This window comes from Tiliqua scincoides, chromosome 3 (genome assembly GCF_035046505.1).
Source record: "Tiliqua scincoides isolate rTilSci1 chromosome 3, rTilSci1.hap2, whole genome shotgun sequence".
Classification (NCBI taxonomy): domain Eukaryota; kingdom Metazoa; phylum Chordata; class Lepidosauria; order Squamata; family Scincidae; genus Tiliqua; species Tiliqua scincoides.
Window position 1 is genome coordinate 72,579,911 of NC_089823.1, and position 13,493 is coordinate 72,593,403.

Here is a 13,493-nt window from a genome sequence, read left to right on the forward strand (position 1 = left end):
CCGCCAAGTAGTGCCTAGAGTAATTTGTAAGTGCTCTGACAATGTAGTATGCCTGTTTAAATGCTGATGTGTATTTCAGCCTTCTATGAATACTGAATATATGTTCATTAATTTTGCTAGCATTCTAATACTGCTAGCTAATGGGAGAAGAAACAGTATAGTATTTTGTGCAGAAATCAGAAATTGTCTAAAAGACCAGTTAGAGCCTTTTCCTTATGCTATCCTTGGGCAACATTTGAAATAGCTAGGAGGAAGAAGGTAGTTGAAAGAATAAGAGAAACCTCATATCCAAAGTCCTTGACCATTGCCAAAAATAACTGTATTTTTACAGCACAATTCAGTCTCAGGACCCCAAATTCTATTTGATAAATATCCATTTCACATAGTTTCATACCTCAGATTTTTGCCATTTTAAGCTATTTTTTAAATTGTATTCACCTGTGAAATCTAAGGGAAAGCAGTCCAGCAGGTCTGTAGATGTTTATTGAAGAGGGTGATATCCTTAAAACCTATGTCAACAATAATGCTGCAGACTGCCCTTGACATCTATAGGTCCATATGCCTTGTTATTCTGTATAAGCTAACATGTAGACAAGTCCCAGCTATCACAAAGTATCTGAATGATTCAGGTTTTGATCCAGAAGCTGCCAACCTCAACATGTTTATGTACTGAAGTGTAAGAACTGATCAGTGTTTTGTGTTAACCTACAATTTAGGAGTCATATCTGTGCTAGATTGAACCTCCAAAGAGCAAGATACGTGGCTCTATAAATCCCATGGGATATATAATATGGCTGAAAAATAGTTCACAAACGGAAATATTTGATGTATTTTGGCCCTCACTGGGAACAAGGGTAAAAAGACAACTGGGAAGCAGTTGGGTGAATATGAACATGTTGAAATTTTAACCATTTATTGTCATGCTTGGTTTTTTTTGTGTGTATTTAAAACTATAGACTTTAAAAGAAAATCATTTTCTGTAGACCATCAGAGCAGTTCCAAGCAAGCTCCACGATCACACCCAAGAGATGAAGACTTTGAAGGAGCTCCATGGAATTGTGACAGCTGTACCTTTTTGAACCACCCAGCACTGAATCGCTGTGAGCAGTGTGAAATGCCGCGGTATGCTTGAATCCATAATGGGCTGCTTTGGATTAAAAACAGGCTCTTGAGCACACAGCCATAGGAGAAGGAACGTGGGACACCTTTCAGTCCATCTACTGGGTGTTTGCCAACCAATCATTTTCAAATTATAAGGGAGAAATCCCACTACTGTTCATGCTGCACTTAAAGGTTAGTTTGGGAAATACATACTCTGATCCTGTTGTGGTGAGTGAGGCTGAAAGTGTACCCTAAATCCAAAACGGATTCCCTCCGTGAAGAATGTATACAGGAAAGCAGGTGATTGCTGCTGTTCTAGCCCCTATAATTACTTTTACTGGGTAGTAGCTCTTATATATATTTTTATAAGCATAGAACTATTACTTTGTGGTGTGAAGTATTACAGGTATCCTGACAAACTGTGAAGAACCAGACCTGATGAATCTGGCCACAGCAAGTTGGAAAACAAAGGCTCCCTGTGCTTCCAGATTGTAAACTACTGAAAAAGAAGATTGGGGGAGGGTAAAATCAAAGAGCAAAAAATGGTATTCATAAATGCTGCTTTTTCAGGGTAATTTAAGTCTACACAATTGCTGTTTTGAAATTGTGAATCATGGTGAGAAGGGAGAAGTACTGTATGAGCCTTATTTATAGAGTACAATCAGAGGTGACTTTACAATCCCTTTTGCTTGTACAGCTCTCACCAAGTCACGTTAACACTGGTAATTAAGCAATTATACCATATTACAGAGAAAAAATAGTGCTGCATGCTTTTATTAGGCCACTGTGTTTTAAAGCTGAAGTATGCTTTTATAAATGACGTTCCCTTAAAACTGTGCTTGATGACAGTGGAGCGGACGTATGCCAAATGCAGAACTGTTCCAAATTATCTTTGGAAGACTTGAGCTCAGCCATCATTATGTATGAGAAGTGTTTGCACCCTGTTTCTTAGGCCTTTCAGCTTCCAATTATGTGAAGAATTCATGATGTTTACAGCACAGAAGGTACTTGTGCCCCAAATTCTGAGTTAGCTGAAAACTAGTAATCAATATTAGCTCTTCAATAAGGGTTTATTTGCACATTGTTAATAAACCAGCCTGTATTAGCTAGTTGAGTGCAGATCTTGAAATGTTACACATTGCATTGGGGGGATTTGATCATTTAATGGATGTAAAGAAAACAAATGGAATTGTACTGGTACTTTGATGCATCTGATATTACAATGGGAATGTTTGATTTGAGTGCTTCGAGTTGCTGAAATAAAGCACTCATTTGTGCTTCACTCATTTGTGAAGTTTTTTTGGTTTTAAAAGCAGTCATTCTAAAATAAAATTATGTGAGAGTACTCAATATTTTCCCCCACTGGTAAAACACTAAGATAGTGTTTATTTCTTACATGCTCCAAAATTGTTACTCCTAATCTTTGTTACTCCTAATCAAAATCTCAACTTTTGCGAACAAGTGTTTTGCATGTTGCCCCACAAATGTTTTTCTTGTCTGTTGGTATATACCAAGCCTCTCTAAACTGTGGCCCGCAGGCTGGATCCAGTGCCAATGCTTTACCTCCTCCTACATGAACGGAGGTTACCATTCTGCAGGGGAGCATCACATCTTCACATGTGATCTCACCCAAACCTTGCACCAGCCAGCCACTTCCGTGTCCTGTCATCCCAGCAGGCTTTGTGCCTGGATTTTTGGGCAGACACAGCTGGCTGGCATGAGGTTTGGGGAGCATTGGGTATGAAGATGAAAGGCTCTCCCTCTGCCCCGAACAGTAAGCTCAAGTAAAGCTGAGGAGGCTGTTGGCTGTTTTTGGTGCATAGCAGTGTCTAGTTTGGAGACAGCTGGTATATATGGATGGTTATGGTAAGATTTATAGCCTGTTATTCAAAGTAGTGTGGTGCTGAAGAAGAGTATCTTCATTTAAGTCTTACAGAAGCAATCTGAAATCCAGTAGCAAGCAATGGAATTGATCTTATAGAAGTTCCTGATTTTTACACTTTTGCAAACATGCCCTTTGAATGGCCAAAGCAAACTTTAAAAAGTTTTTTGCCACCCTGGTGATGTATCTAGAATTTAAATTATACTGTGGACCCCTGCTTTAAGATAGTAATCAGTTCTGGAGACACCATTGTATTTTGAAACTACTGTAATGTGAACTCAGTAATACATTGTTTTTGCGTAATTCTGTCCAGGACCTCAGAAGTTGAAGTTTCTGCCACAGAACTAAGCTATTTTCCTCTCTAAAAGGTGCCTACTATCAGTTTGCACAGTTTATTTGTACAATTTGTAACAAATTACAAGGCTGTATCCTTCCCTCAGTACATACAGCTACGATGTTAAAAACACAGCTACCAGCTGAGATGCTACCTAAAAGGCTTGCTTTTGCATCAGTGTTTGCATCTGATACAGTCTTCTCTTCCATACACACAGCCATGATGTTAAAAATGCTGCTATTAGCTCAGGTGCTACAATCACTTGCAAGTGCATCACTGATTGGCTTAGTTATCACCGACAAAGTCCTGTTGGCAGCAATTATGAGCCCATCATAAAGTGAATAACCTAAAGTGAACACATTGTAAAATGGGGGTCCAATATAAAACTTTTTCCATTTTATAAAATGGTAAAAAAAATTAGGACTAATTCAGTTGAAGTATTTTTGTTTTTCAGTTAAGTAACATCATGTCTTCATGTGTTCAGTAAAGATTATCATAAATACATATTGATGCTTTTCCTTGTAGGAATATAAATTCCTATTTGGCATGTAATTGTACTGCCATTGGTAAAGAACTTTATAGTAATCAAGGTAAGAGTAGAAAAAGCATGTTTGAAAGGTATGTACCACTTTGTTTTAACCACTGTAAAACTGGGGAGGGAAAGGAAAGGGGAGAGGTTACAAGTATTGCATTTAACCTCTTGGTTTTGGGTGCAATCCTTTGTAAGTGCATGCTCTCTGGAGTCAGGAAGCATAATCAAAAACTCTTGGGACACAGCTCCGTGCTCACAGAGGTTTCCCTGGTTCTTTTGTGGCCAAAGAATGCTTTGCATATGTGGAAGCCTCCATTTTTTGCACACAGTATTCTCTGACTCATAGGAGGGAACAGGGAAGCCATACATTTTACAGTACTGTGTGTTGGACCTGTAGGGATTATGAAAGACCTATTTCCTTTTACTCATAGCTTTCATCTGTGGGTGGAAGGCAGAAATACAGTTTGTGGTGGTGAAGATGAGAGCTAGTGGACATGGTGATCCAAAGATAAAACCCAGTTGCTCTCCTGTTAATTGTGCAAAAAATCTGTTGTACACATTTACTTGTAAATATCAATTCATACTGTAATGCCCATTGTAGCAACGAAATTAATATATAGGGGACTTTAAGTTATTTGAGTATTGGATATCAAGTTCTATTTGGCAATCACTTGAAAATAGATGCCTGCAACCAAAGTGGTTTTAGATTATACAAGAACAAATGTTAATTGAATTATTTAAAACCTGCATAATCAAAACCTTTGGCTACTGTGCGAATTACCCCTTATATCACCCAACATGCAAAATGCAGTGCAACATATAGAACTTCAGAATTTGCACTTCTGATTGGTGGGATTTTGACATCATAAATTTAAAAATGCACTACTTTTTAATAATATCTGAGTTCTTAGTGCTTGGGTGGGTGTCCTATTTGGATATTAGATATTCAAGACTACTATGTCCAGGTTCTCTGAAATACTTCTGTTTATAAATGCCTGTTTTATATTTAACTGCTGTTAATGCTTCCCTTTCACATATAAAATACAAAACTCCTCCAAACCTTAGTCGTAGAATAGCCTGTGGGAAAAGTCAGGATAGAGCAAACCAAAATTATGTCCTGAACTTGGATGTGTAATGGAACCATCGAGCTAGTTTGTTTGTGTAGGGAGGGAGGGGCTAAGAAAGCTAAAAGAAAATGTTTCGTGAAATAGATCAAATTGAGATGTGTGTTTGTGTGTCTGTGGTATGTATGTGTGTTCCCTTATATGACAGATGTGTGAAGCAAGTATACGTTTTAAAGAGCTGGTCTCAATCATGCTACTAAGTCATGTTTTCTTTTTGAAAAAAACTTTCAGTTACTGTATGATCCAGTTATGCCCCCTTCATTTTCCCATTACGATTGTAAACTTTTTCAAATTATTTGGACAGATTTTGAAATTAGGACAAAAAGACTGTCTTAAAGAGAAAATGAAAAGATTTTGCTGATTGATGTGATTGTGACTGAGGGTTGATGAGCTTTTAACAAAAGAAAACATTGTAGTGTAGCCTGGAATGTGAAATTGGTTTACAATGTAGTATGAAGTAGCTACCTGGGCACTTGAGTCCTCTGTATATGCCCAGATGCTATAGCCAGTCTACAGAAGGAAGAAAACATGCACAGAAATAAACGCGTATTATAGCCAACACTGCCTCTTGTGTGCTGTATCTGCTTTTCAAAATAGTTGTTTGGTTGCCATGATTTTTGAGGTAGGGACATTCTTGTTTCTGCTATTAAAGGGGAAAAGGTCTTATTTTTGAAAGTCAAAGATTAATGCAATATTCTGAATTTCTAACGGCCTTTAAAAAGACTTTAAAATTGTCTTATCTGTGGTAAAACCAATGTACCTGATCCTTACATTCTGCTTTGTTGAAATTCTGTTATTTTTTTAAATTACAGAACGAAACCATTCTTTCTAAATCCTGTAAATAGGGTGTTCCTTACATTTTAGATTTGTGTATGCTGTGAATGGAAACTATTACTGCAAGATGAAATGTGTAAAAAAATTAAGAGGCTGTACATGCATGGTACTGCCAAATGACATGCTGGATGCAGCATTTCCTTAAAAAAATCAATAAACTAAGAAAATGTAATCTGCATTTGTTTTCATATGTAGTAAGCAATTGAAAAAAAACACACAACTTGCTTTGATATCCAGTCTCTCCTGCTAAAATAGTCTTTCACCCCAACTTATTGCAGAAGTTCATTTTGTTTTGTTAAATATGTAAATCAAAATACCTTCTTTTCAGGGACCAAATTCAATGAGTGCCTTCAACCTGTGAGGAAAAACATTTTGCTCTTGTTGCTCTCCAGTGAATCTGTTGAATGCTTGCATACATAGTGTCCTTTTAGGATCGGGCTTTTTACAGTATAGCTTTAGATATTCTTTGACTTGGTTCCAAAACAGGTATAAATATTTTAACACATGATGTTTTCAGAGTCCAAAAAGTCACCTATATCCAAAATGCTTGCATATCCTACTGCCTCGGCTGTTCTGGCAAGAATCAGTTTAGCTTGCTAGAAAAGTAGCTAAGAAAAGGCACCTGACCCTTTTATAATCCTACTGACTTGCTTGAAGCTTTCAGGTTTCCACATGTCAATCATTAAGTATAACGTAACTTATCACTATTTGTTTATTGGTCCTGCCGCAGATTTCACTCTTGCCAATTTTTTAGGTTGAGGTTGAAGATTAGCACTTCCTGCCCTCCCTCAGTGCCATGTTCTTGCAGCTATTTCAGAAGCACGTTGAAAGCTTCAACAATGAACTGCATGAGGCTGTTGTTTGAAAGAGCAAGTCACTGGATTGTGGTCTGCATTTCTGATGTTCATAGATATATGGTGGTAACTTTTTGAAAGAAAGCACCTCAGTAAAGTATGTTATGAATAAACTAGTAGATGTAGTTTGGCACAGAGAGTTTCCTTTCCGTTGAGCTTTCTGAATGTCAGGATCCAGTGCTTTCACCCCATGGTATGATTGGTAACATTAGGCTAGTTCAGAGAGTCTCTTGCATATGGGCATCACTTAGGCCTCTCCAGCCATATTCTTACTTTTGATCCCATGCACGGGGGTTGGTGGGTGAACTGGACAACTTCTGCAGTTATGGCTGCATTTTTTCCTAGCTGTTACAATCACTTGAAGCATTGCAATTGTATCTGTATTACCTGGTTTGTTTAATTTTCACCACATGGACATGAGAAGTGTATGCAACAGAATTATGTGATCTGGTGCACTGGGAAGTATACTTACTATTTCAAAAGAGATGTTCTTTGTTTAAAGTGAAACAGTTTTATTTTTCAAAAATTTAAGATACTGACAAATGCTTATAACAAAAAACACTGGAGCCTGATTGTTGAACAAAGTTCTATACTTTTTGTTCCTTTTTGCATCAGAAGTACCATATTCCTGAAGACTTTAAAGATCCATGAACATGGTGGAGTTATTATTCCCAGGCAACGATGACTTTGCTGAAGTTAACAAAAACTCCTTTGTTAGGTGCACTGGAAAACAAACATTGAAGTTCAGTAATATGTAATGGTCTTTTTGTGTGACTTTTAATGAAATAAAGAATATTAACAGAGGTGGTTAAACTGAAAATTTTAACATTTGTACTTAAAGTACAGGCAATTCACTGTGGGTTAAGTGAACCTTATCATTTTCTGATACAGATTTCTGCTACTGCTGGTGGAGCATGTGCAAATGATTCTATTTACTGAGACTCAGTCTTCCTGGATAGTGGTTGTGTTAACTCTTTTCCAGGATCAATGCAACAATATTGTCAATGGATGGGGTTTATTTAGCCTTACTATAGATAGGAAATCCTTTCTGTTGAGGATGGCTCTTGTTTTCTGTGTTCAATGAAAGTGGAGAGACTAGTGAAAATGTATGGTGCAACACTGGGATGGAATTAATTGCATACAGAGGGTGAAAATGTGGGAAGAACTGAGAAATGGTTGGGCATTGCTTAAGGCGGGGGTAGACAACCTATGGCCCATGGGCTGAATCTGGCCTGCCACCTGAAATCATCTGGCCCATAGTCATCCCCCAAATACCTAACCAGCCCATGGTGATCCTAAAAAATAATTCAAGTTTGTAATTCTATCACTGTTAATGCTTACAGTGTAAGCAGACTACGGGCGGTAGCTTCTTTTAACTGTCATTCACTATCTGGGCATGTGTCTCTCCAGGGCATGCCCATTTCTTTTTTCTTTAGCTCTATGGCCTAACCAGGAGGCTTATGCATGTATATTAAATACACATGTTCTTACTATTGATGGACCCGATGTCTGGCCCCCTATGTGGAAGAAGGTTGCTGGCCCCTGGCTTACGGGATGAAGGGGACATGGACTTGAAGGGAAAAAAGTTCTATGAATGGAAGAGAAATTATGTTTATACTGAAAACAATGGTTAAGACTGTAAAATTGACCCTGGGAAGAGATTATTCCCAGATTCAGTGCTGGAATGAAAAAATGAGTTGATGTGGAATAATGAAGACAATAAGAGTAGAAAAACAGGAAAGCAACAAAGAAGACTGGGTAGGACAGTGGCCTTCTATATTACTTTTCCCAATGGGTTTTCACCCAGGAACTAGTCATGCAATTTGTAATGGCATTCATCCTACTGCAGTTCTTATCCAATACTTGTAGGCTTCTCCGCCATCCACTGTATTGTTGTACAGCCACTTAATACAATTGGTGAATGACTCTAGTTTATTCCAAATTCCTTCCAAGGAACATTCTATGTCATGAATTCAACATGTAACTAAAGCCGTGTTTGTTTTTAGCAGCAATACCACCTGCAGTGTTGTCCTCAATCTGCTGAAGATGATGCTTGGAGAGGAACAGTTAAGTGTGCATGCATTAAGCCTAAATTATAAGCAAACATAAGTAAGACTTGTGACATTTAACTAAAATTTTAGGTGGTGAAAGTAGGCAGGAACAGATATATATGGAGTACCAGCAAAACATAATTAAAAATTCTTTTTTTCTACTTTAAACTTCATTTTCTTTGTCCTTAGGTAATGGTTAAATTCTGAGATTCAATTGTTAAGTGAAATGTAGTTTTAATTTACTGCTGGTTTTAAATCACTGTCTTTCATCATTTTAAACAGAATGATTGTGACTCCATTCTGTTCCTACCAATCCTTTTGAGTTTACTTATACTAGTCAATAGATCTTGGTTTGGCCTTGGTACTAAACAGTTGTGCTTGTCATGTTATATAACATTGCATTTTGTAACTTGTTAGTACAACACTTGATATGCTGGTACTAACCATACAGCATCTGGCACAAGTGTTGATGCAAATTGTCTATAGCTAAAATGTTGCATTTGATGGCGCAGACTGCAGAATTTGAAACTTAAATATTCTTTCTCCCCTTTCTTTTGGAGAGAGGGGAGAAGTGCAGTTGGGAGAAAAGTACAATCTACCAAAGAATAAGTTACCAAAGAAAGTAGCGGGTTCCCTGAAAGGTTCCATCATGCCTCCCTTCTTGATTGCCTTCTAGCTCGATCCCAAGGTAGTCCTCTTCTCTCCCAAGGAGTGGTCCCAAATATTTGACAGTTCCTTTACTGATTTTCCCTGTTGGATGCGAGAACTTCACTAGGTTTCCAATTTTGAGGTCTGAAACACTTCTGGGTGCAAATGGTCTTCTTGATAGTGTTGTCCTACCCATTGGAGCCCTTGGGTAAAGTAGTAATAGAAAATGAATAGCTTTTTGGAGACAGAGAAGAGATTGCTTGTTCTGAACAAAGATACTACTTCAAAGAAGTCCACGTATTTAGGGCCAATCTGGACATGATGGTCTAGAGATCTCTGGATAGATTGTACATTAGTCACATGGGAAAGATGGAAGCACTGCTATTAGTTGTGGAGAAGAAAAAGACAGTACAATATGGATAACTGTTTTTTCCCCCTCTCCCTCCACAGCTTGGTGGTGGGAACTCGGGAAATGGCACAGGAGAAAAGGGCTGGATCTCCTCCAGCAAAGCTGAGGCTCCAACACACTGCAGGGGTATTTAAAATCACAGATCCTCTACATATCTACTTTGGCCCTTTCAAACAAATCACCTGAGAGACGTCTGATATGTTCGAAAGTTTTTGTGCACTCTGATTACAACCTTAACCAAGTGTTTGACACTTTCTTTATAACATAATTCAGATTTTCTTTTCTACTGCTGAATGGGAACTGTTAATTCCCTAAGTTGAGAGAATTCCGTCACTATTCATTCTATCTTGTGAATGAGCAACAGCTTTTTTGCCACTGAGATGCAAGCCAGATGTTAGTACAAGAGAAATTTTAATGCACAGCGAGTTCCTTCAGGGTGGAAATGGAAGATCTACTTAGTTGCTCTAAAAATGTAAGAGGACATGGAGAAACAGAAATATGGAATCAAAGCTCTTTCTCAGAAGAAAAATATCTGTTCTGCTATAACACTATCAGCTACAGTAGGCTGAGAGTAAGCCAGTCAAATCTGTGGCACCTGTCTTTGGGGAAACCAGGTGTTTATTTTCTTTCTTGGCAGAAGATTAGGAGTGATCACAGTAATTGTGATAAGGTTGGGCTTTACAGGGGTTTGCCCAACTCCACTTTTAAAAGTGTTATAATATAGGTTGTGCAGCTATAGAGAGGGAAGCACATGTGAGGGGTATGGAGATGTTCTAAAATGCTGCCTCCTATATCCAGGGCCCCATACAGTTTGCCATGCTGATTGCTTTAAAGAGCCAGAACGAAAAGATGATTTCTTTTTTAATTTTGTGGATTTACCATTTTTTTGTTTTGTGCATTTAAAGGAACTTTAAAATGTTAAGTGGGGAAAGACATGCTTTACCTTGGATATTTGTCCTCTCCTTTTGGACCTAGACATTGCATGACTTTTGAAAGGAAACTTGGGAGGGAAATCTATTCTTGGTTATTTATGTCCATGGTGGATTGCCAAAAGGTGCTTTGTTATGTGAACGATTAGACTGGGAAAGAGACTTCATCTTTCTTACATCTTCTGTAACCTCCTCTTTGTGCCGCATTCTTTTTGATGGGGCAGCTGTGTCTTCCTTGGGGCCAAACTAGGCAGTAGCAGGATTGCTGTGACTGGATATGCCTAAGATTAAAAAAAATTGAATAGTGGCTAAAAGGAGAGGCAGATTCCACCATGTTTAAACCTGGGTTAAACCTTTCCCCTGTGCTATTTTTTGTTATGAAAATGTGCCTTCTCCCAAAACACCTATCTCCTTTGTGACTAGGTGTGTGAAACTTTCCTCTGGTACTATTTTCCAGCCTGAAAAGGTAATCTCTCCAGCACCGCTTCCTCCCATGCTGTGTGGTTGTGCAGCTCAAAGCTCAGCTCTGCACATCCATGGAACTTGGCAACCTGGCTGTTCAGCTATGTTATGTTATTGCCAAGTGCCCAGAGGTGGCACTGGTAGAGGAGGCATCTGCACACTGGTGTTGGACCCCTTACAGAGTATATAGCTCAACACCTTAGTATTGACTGAATTTAGGAGTCCCTGAAACGGCTACCCTTTAACACACCTCTCCTACCAGCATATCTTGTTTCACTGACTGATGGTTCAATGGTTGAGTCCACTGGAGAGCTTTTCTGAATTTTCCAGCAGGAAGCAAGCCTTAACCAGCAGTCAAAAGTACATTACTCACAGGAGGAGATTCATACCATGTGTTTCAGAAACTACCCCATTCCTAACTCAATTAGTCTGTTGATCAGGACAGTTTTGCCTATAATCAGAATGCCATCTTTCTGAGGTGAACCATTTCACCACACCTAAATCTATGTTACATTGCTTGAAAATATACAGTACATATCTCTTGAGCTCTGATAACTTGAGGCATAGGCGGCCTTTTCGCAATGTTACCTCTCCCCAAGATCTCTGTATTAAAAAGCTTGCTTTATAAATGGCCAGGTAACAAACCCTATTTGTCCAGGTGTTCTGTAAGGAGATACACAGAGTTAGTGCCTGGTGCTCAGTTTTTAGTTTTTGTGTGATATTAACAAAGAATCATGCATCTTGATTTGTCTGCTGAGAAATCCCTCTGTATTCCAAAAGATTGTAGGCTATGTCTTTTTAGTTTACATGAAACTTTGGCTGTGTCCATTGTTGCATCAGTAATAGAGAATAGTGAATATCATTGATAGTGAACATCAATCATGCTGCTTGTCAGGAAAGTTTGTCCACTACTAGTTTTCAAAGTAAGGAGCTCCTGATACACTGAGGGAAACCAAGGTTTTTAGGAACATAGTTCTTGTAAAACACTGGATTAGATATAGCTATTTAGCAGGTGCTTTTAGCAAATGTGTCCTGCAAGAGGTTTCAAAACTTTCTTGATAAAATTTAGCTTAGCTTAGAGCAGTGGTTCTCAAACTGTGGGTCTGGACCCACTTGCTGGGTCATGAACCAATTTCAGGTGGGTCCCCATTCATTTCAGTATTTTATTTTTTATTTATTAGACTTGATGTTCCCATGGTATGTGACTACATTTTGGGAAATATTACAGATCTATACTTTTAATAGGCTACTCTGCATATGCTTTTATATGATAGTCAATGGGGCTTATTGCTGGGTATGTGTGGGTAGGATTGCAGCCTAGGATTGTTAAAAATTATCTTGCTCAATGATGTCACTTCCTTTCATGACATCACTGCTGGTGGGTCCTGACAGATTCTGTTTCTAAAGAGTGGATCCCAGTGTGAAAAGTGTGAGAACCACTGGCTTAGCGCTGTTCAAATTTTTGTTGGTTCTTAATTCCTATCCTTGGACTGAATTGCTTTGGCATACCCTACATCAGTGGTTCGCAAACTGGGGCATTGCGACACCCCAGCCTAAGAGCCCTGGGCTCTGCCCCCGTAAGGGGCGTGGGCAGGGGGAAGGCAGAGACATGATCCCCTGGATTGTGCCACTGATCAGGGCATAGGAGCGCACTTCCACTTACTCCCACCTGCAGCAGCTTTGCGGGGGGCAGGAAGAGCTGGCGCGAGCCTCAGCAAGGCTGTCCATGCAGTGTAGACCCCTGTAGAACGCAATTGTAACCACTTCCGGTTTTGCGATCAAGAAATGAAGTGGTCGCAATCACATTCTGCAGGGGTCTGTACTGCACGGAGAGTCTTGCTGAGGCAGGCGCCGGGCTCCTCCGACCCCTGGGAGGCTGCTGCAGGCAGGGGTGGGTGGAAGCACACCTCTGTGCCCTGATCAGAGGCGGGAGGAGATTCATTTTAACTTTTTTTCTTACAAGAGGGTTTTTTGTAACTGCAAAATGTGTGTGTGCTATACAAAGGGAGAATATGTATGTTAACTTGCCTCATTTTCCTACACAATGGACAATTGTCATCTGTGCAGACTTGCAGCTGCCATAGAAAGAAGCATTTACAAATTTTATTTTCTAACCCTTTTCTATTTCTGACATGAAAGGTTATTATACACTCAACCTGTCTCCTGGATTAGTTTTAGTTCTTCCCTGGACTCTGACTGAGAAATAAGATGCCCCATTTTCTATTCAGTGGGTTTAATAGGGAAGGGTGCTTTCTAAAGCTATCAGTCCAAGACCTACTAGTCAGTAAATTTTATACTAATTTGTACTCCCCCTCAGTCCTCGTTTCTAAATG

The 13,493-nt window shown here is 39.1% G+C and overlaps 2 protein-coding genes across 10 annotated transcripts in view; one reads left to right on the forward strand and one right to left on the reverse strand.

Moving 5' to 3' along the window:
• TAB3 (TGF-beta activated kinase 1 (MAP3K7) binding protein 3) overlaps positions 1 to 5,985 on the forward strand; it is a 41,739-nt gene extending 35,754 nt beyond the window's left edge. For 2 of the 3 annotated variants that reach the window (XM_066621679.1, XM_066621678.1), the window contains one exon: positions 957 to 5,985. In XM_066621679.1, the coding sequence (XP_066477776.1) occupies positions 957 to 1,132 (176 nt within the window). In that variant the 3' untranslated portion in view covers positions 1,133 to 5,985. The remainder of the gene's footprint in view (positions 1 to 956) is intronic. The other variant, XM_066621680.1, reaches the window with a different exon arrangement.
• Positions 5,986 to 7,156: 1,171 nt separating this feature from the next.
• Positions 7,157 to 13,493, reverse strand: part of LOC136644780 (kinectin-like) — a 47,634-nt gene continuing 41,297 nt past the window's right edge. For 3 of the 7 annotated variants that reach the window (XM_066620914.1, XM_066620915.1, XM_066620913.1), the window contains exons 9-10: positions 9,327 to 9,563; positions 7,161 to 7,384 (exon numbers count right to left, since the gene is read on the reverse strand). In XM_066620914.1, coding sequence (XP_066477011.1) covers positions 7,327 to 7,384; positions 9,327 to 9,563 — 295 coding nt within the window. In that variant the 3' untranslated portion in view covers positions 7,161 to 7,326. Of the gene's footprint in view, positions 7,385 to 9,326; positions 9,564 to 10,712; positions 10,980 to 13,493 lie in introns of those variants that run through there. The other 4 variants (XM_066620918.1, XM_066620916.1, XR_010794111.1 and 1 more) reach the window with 4 other exon arrangements.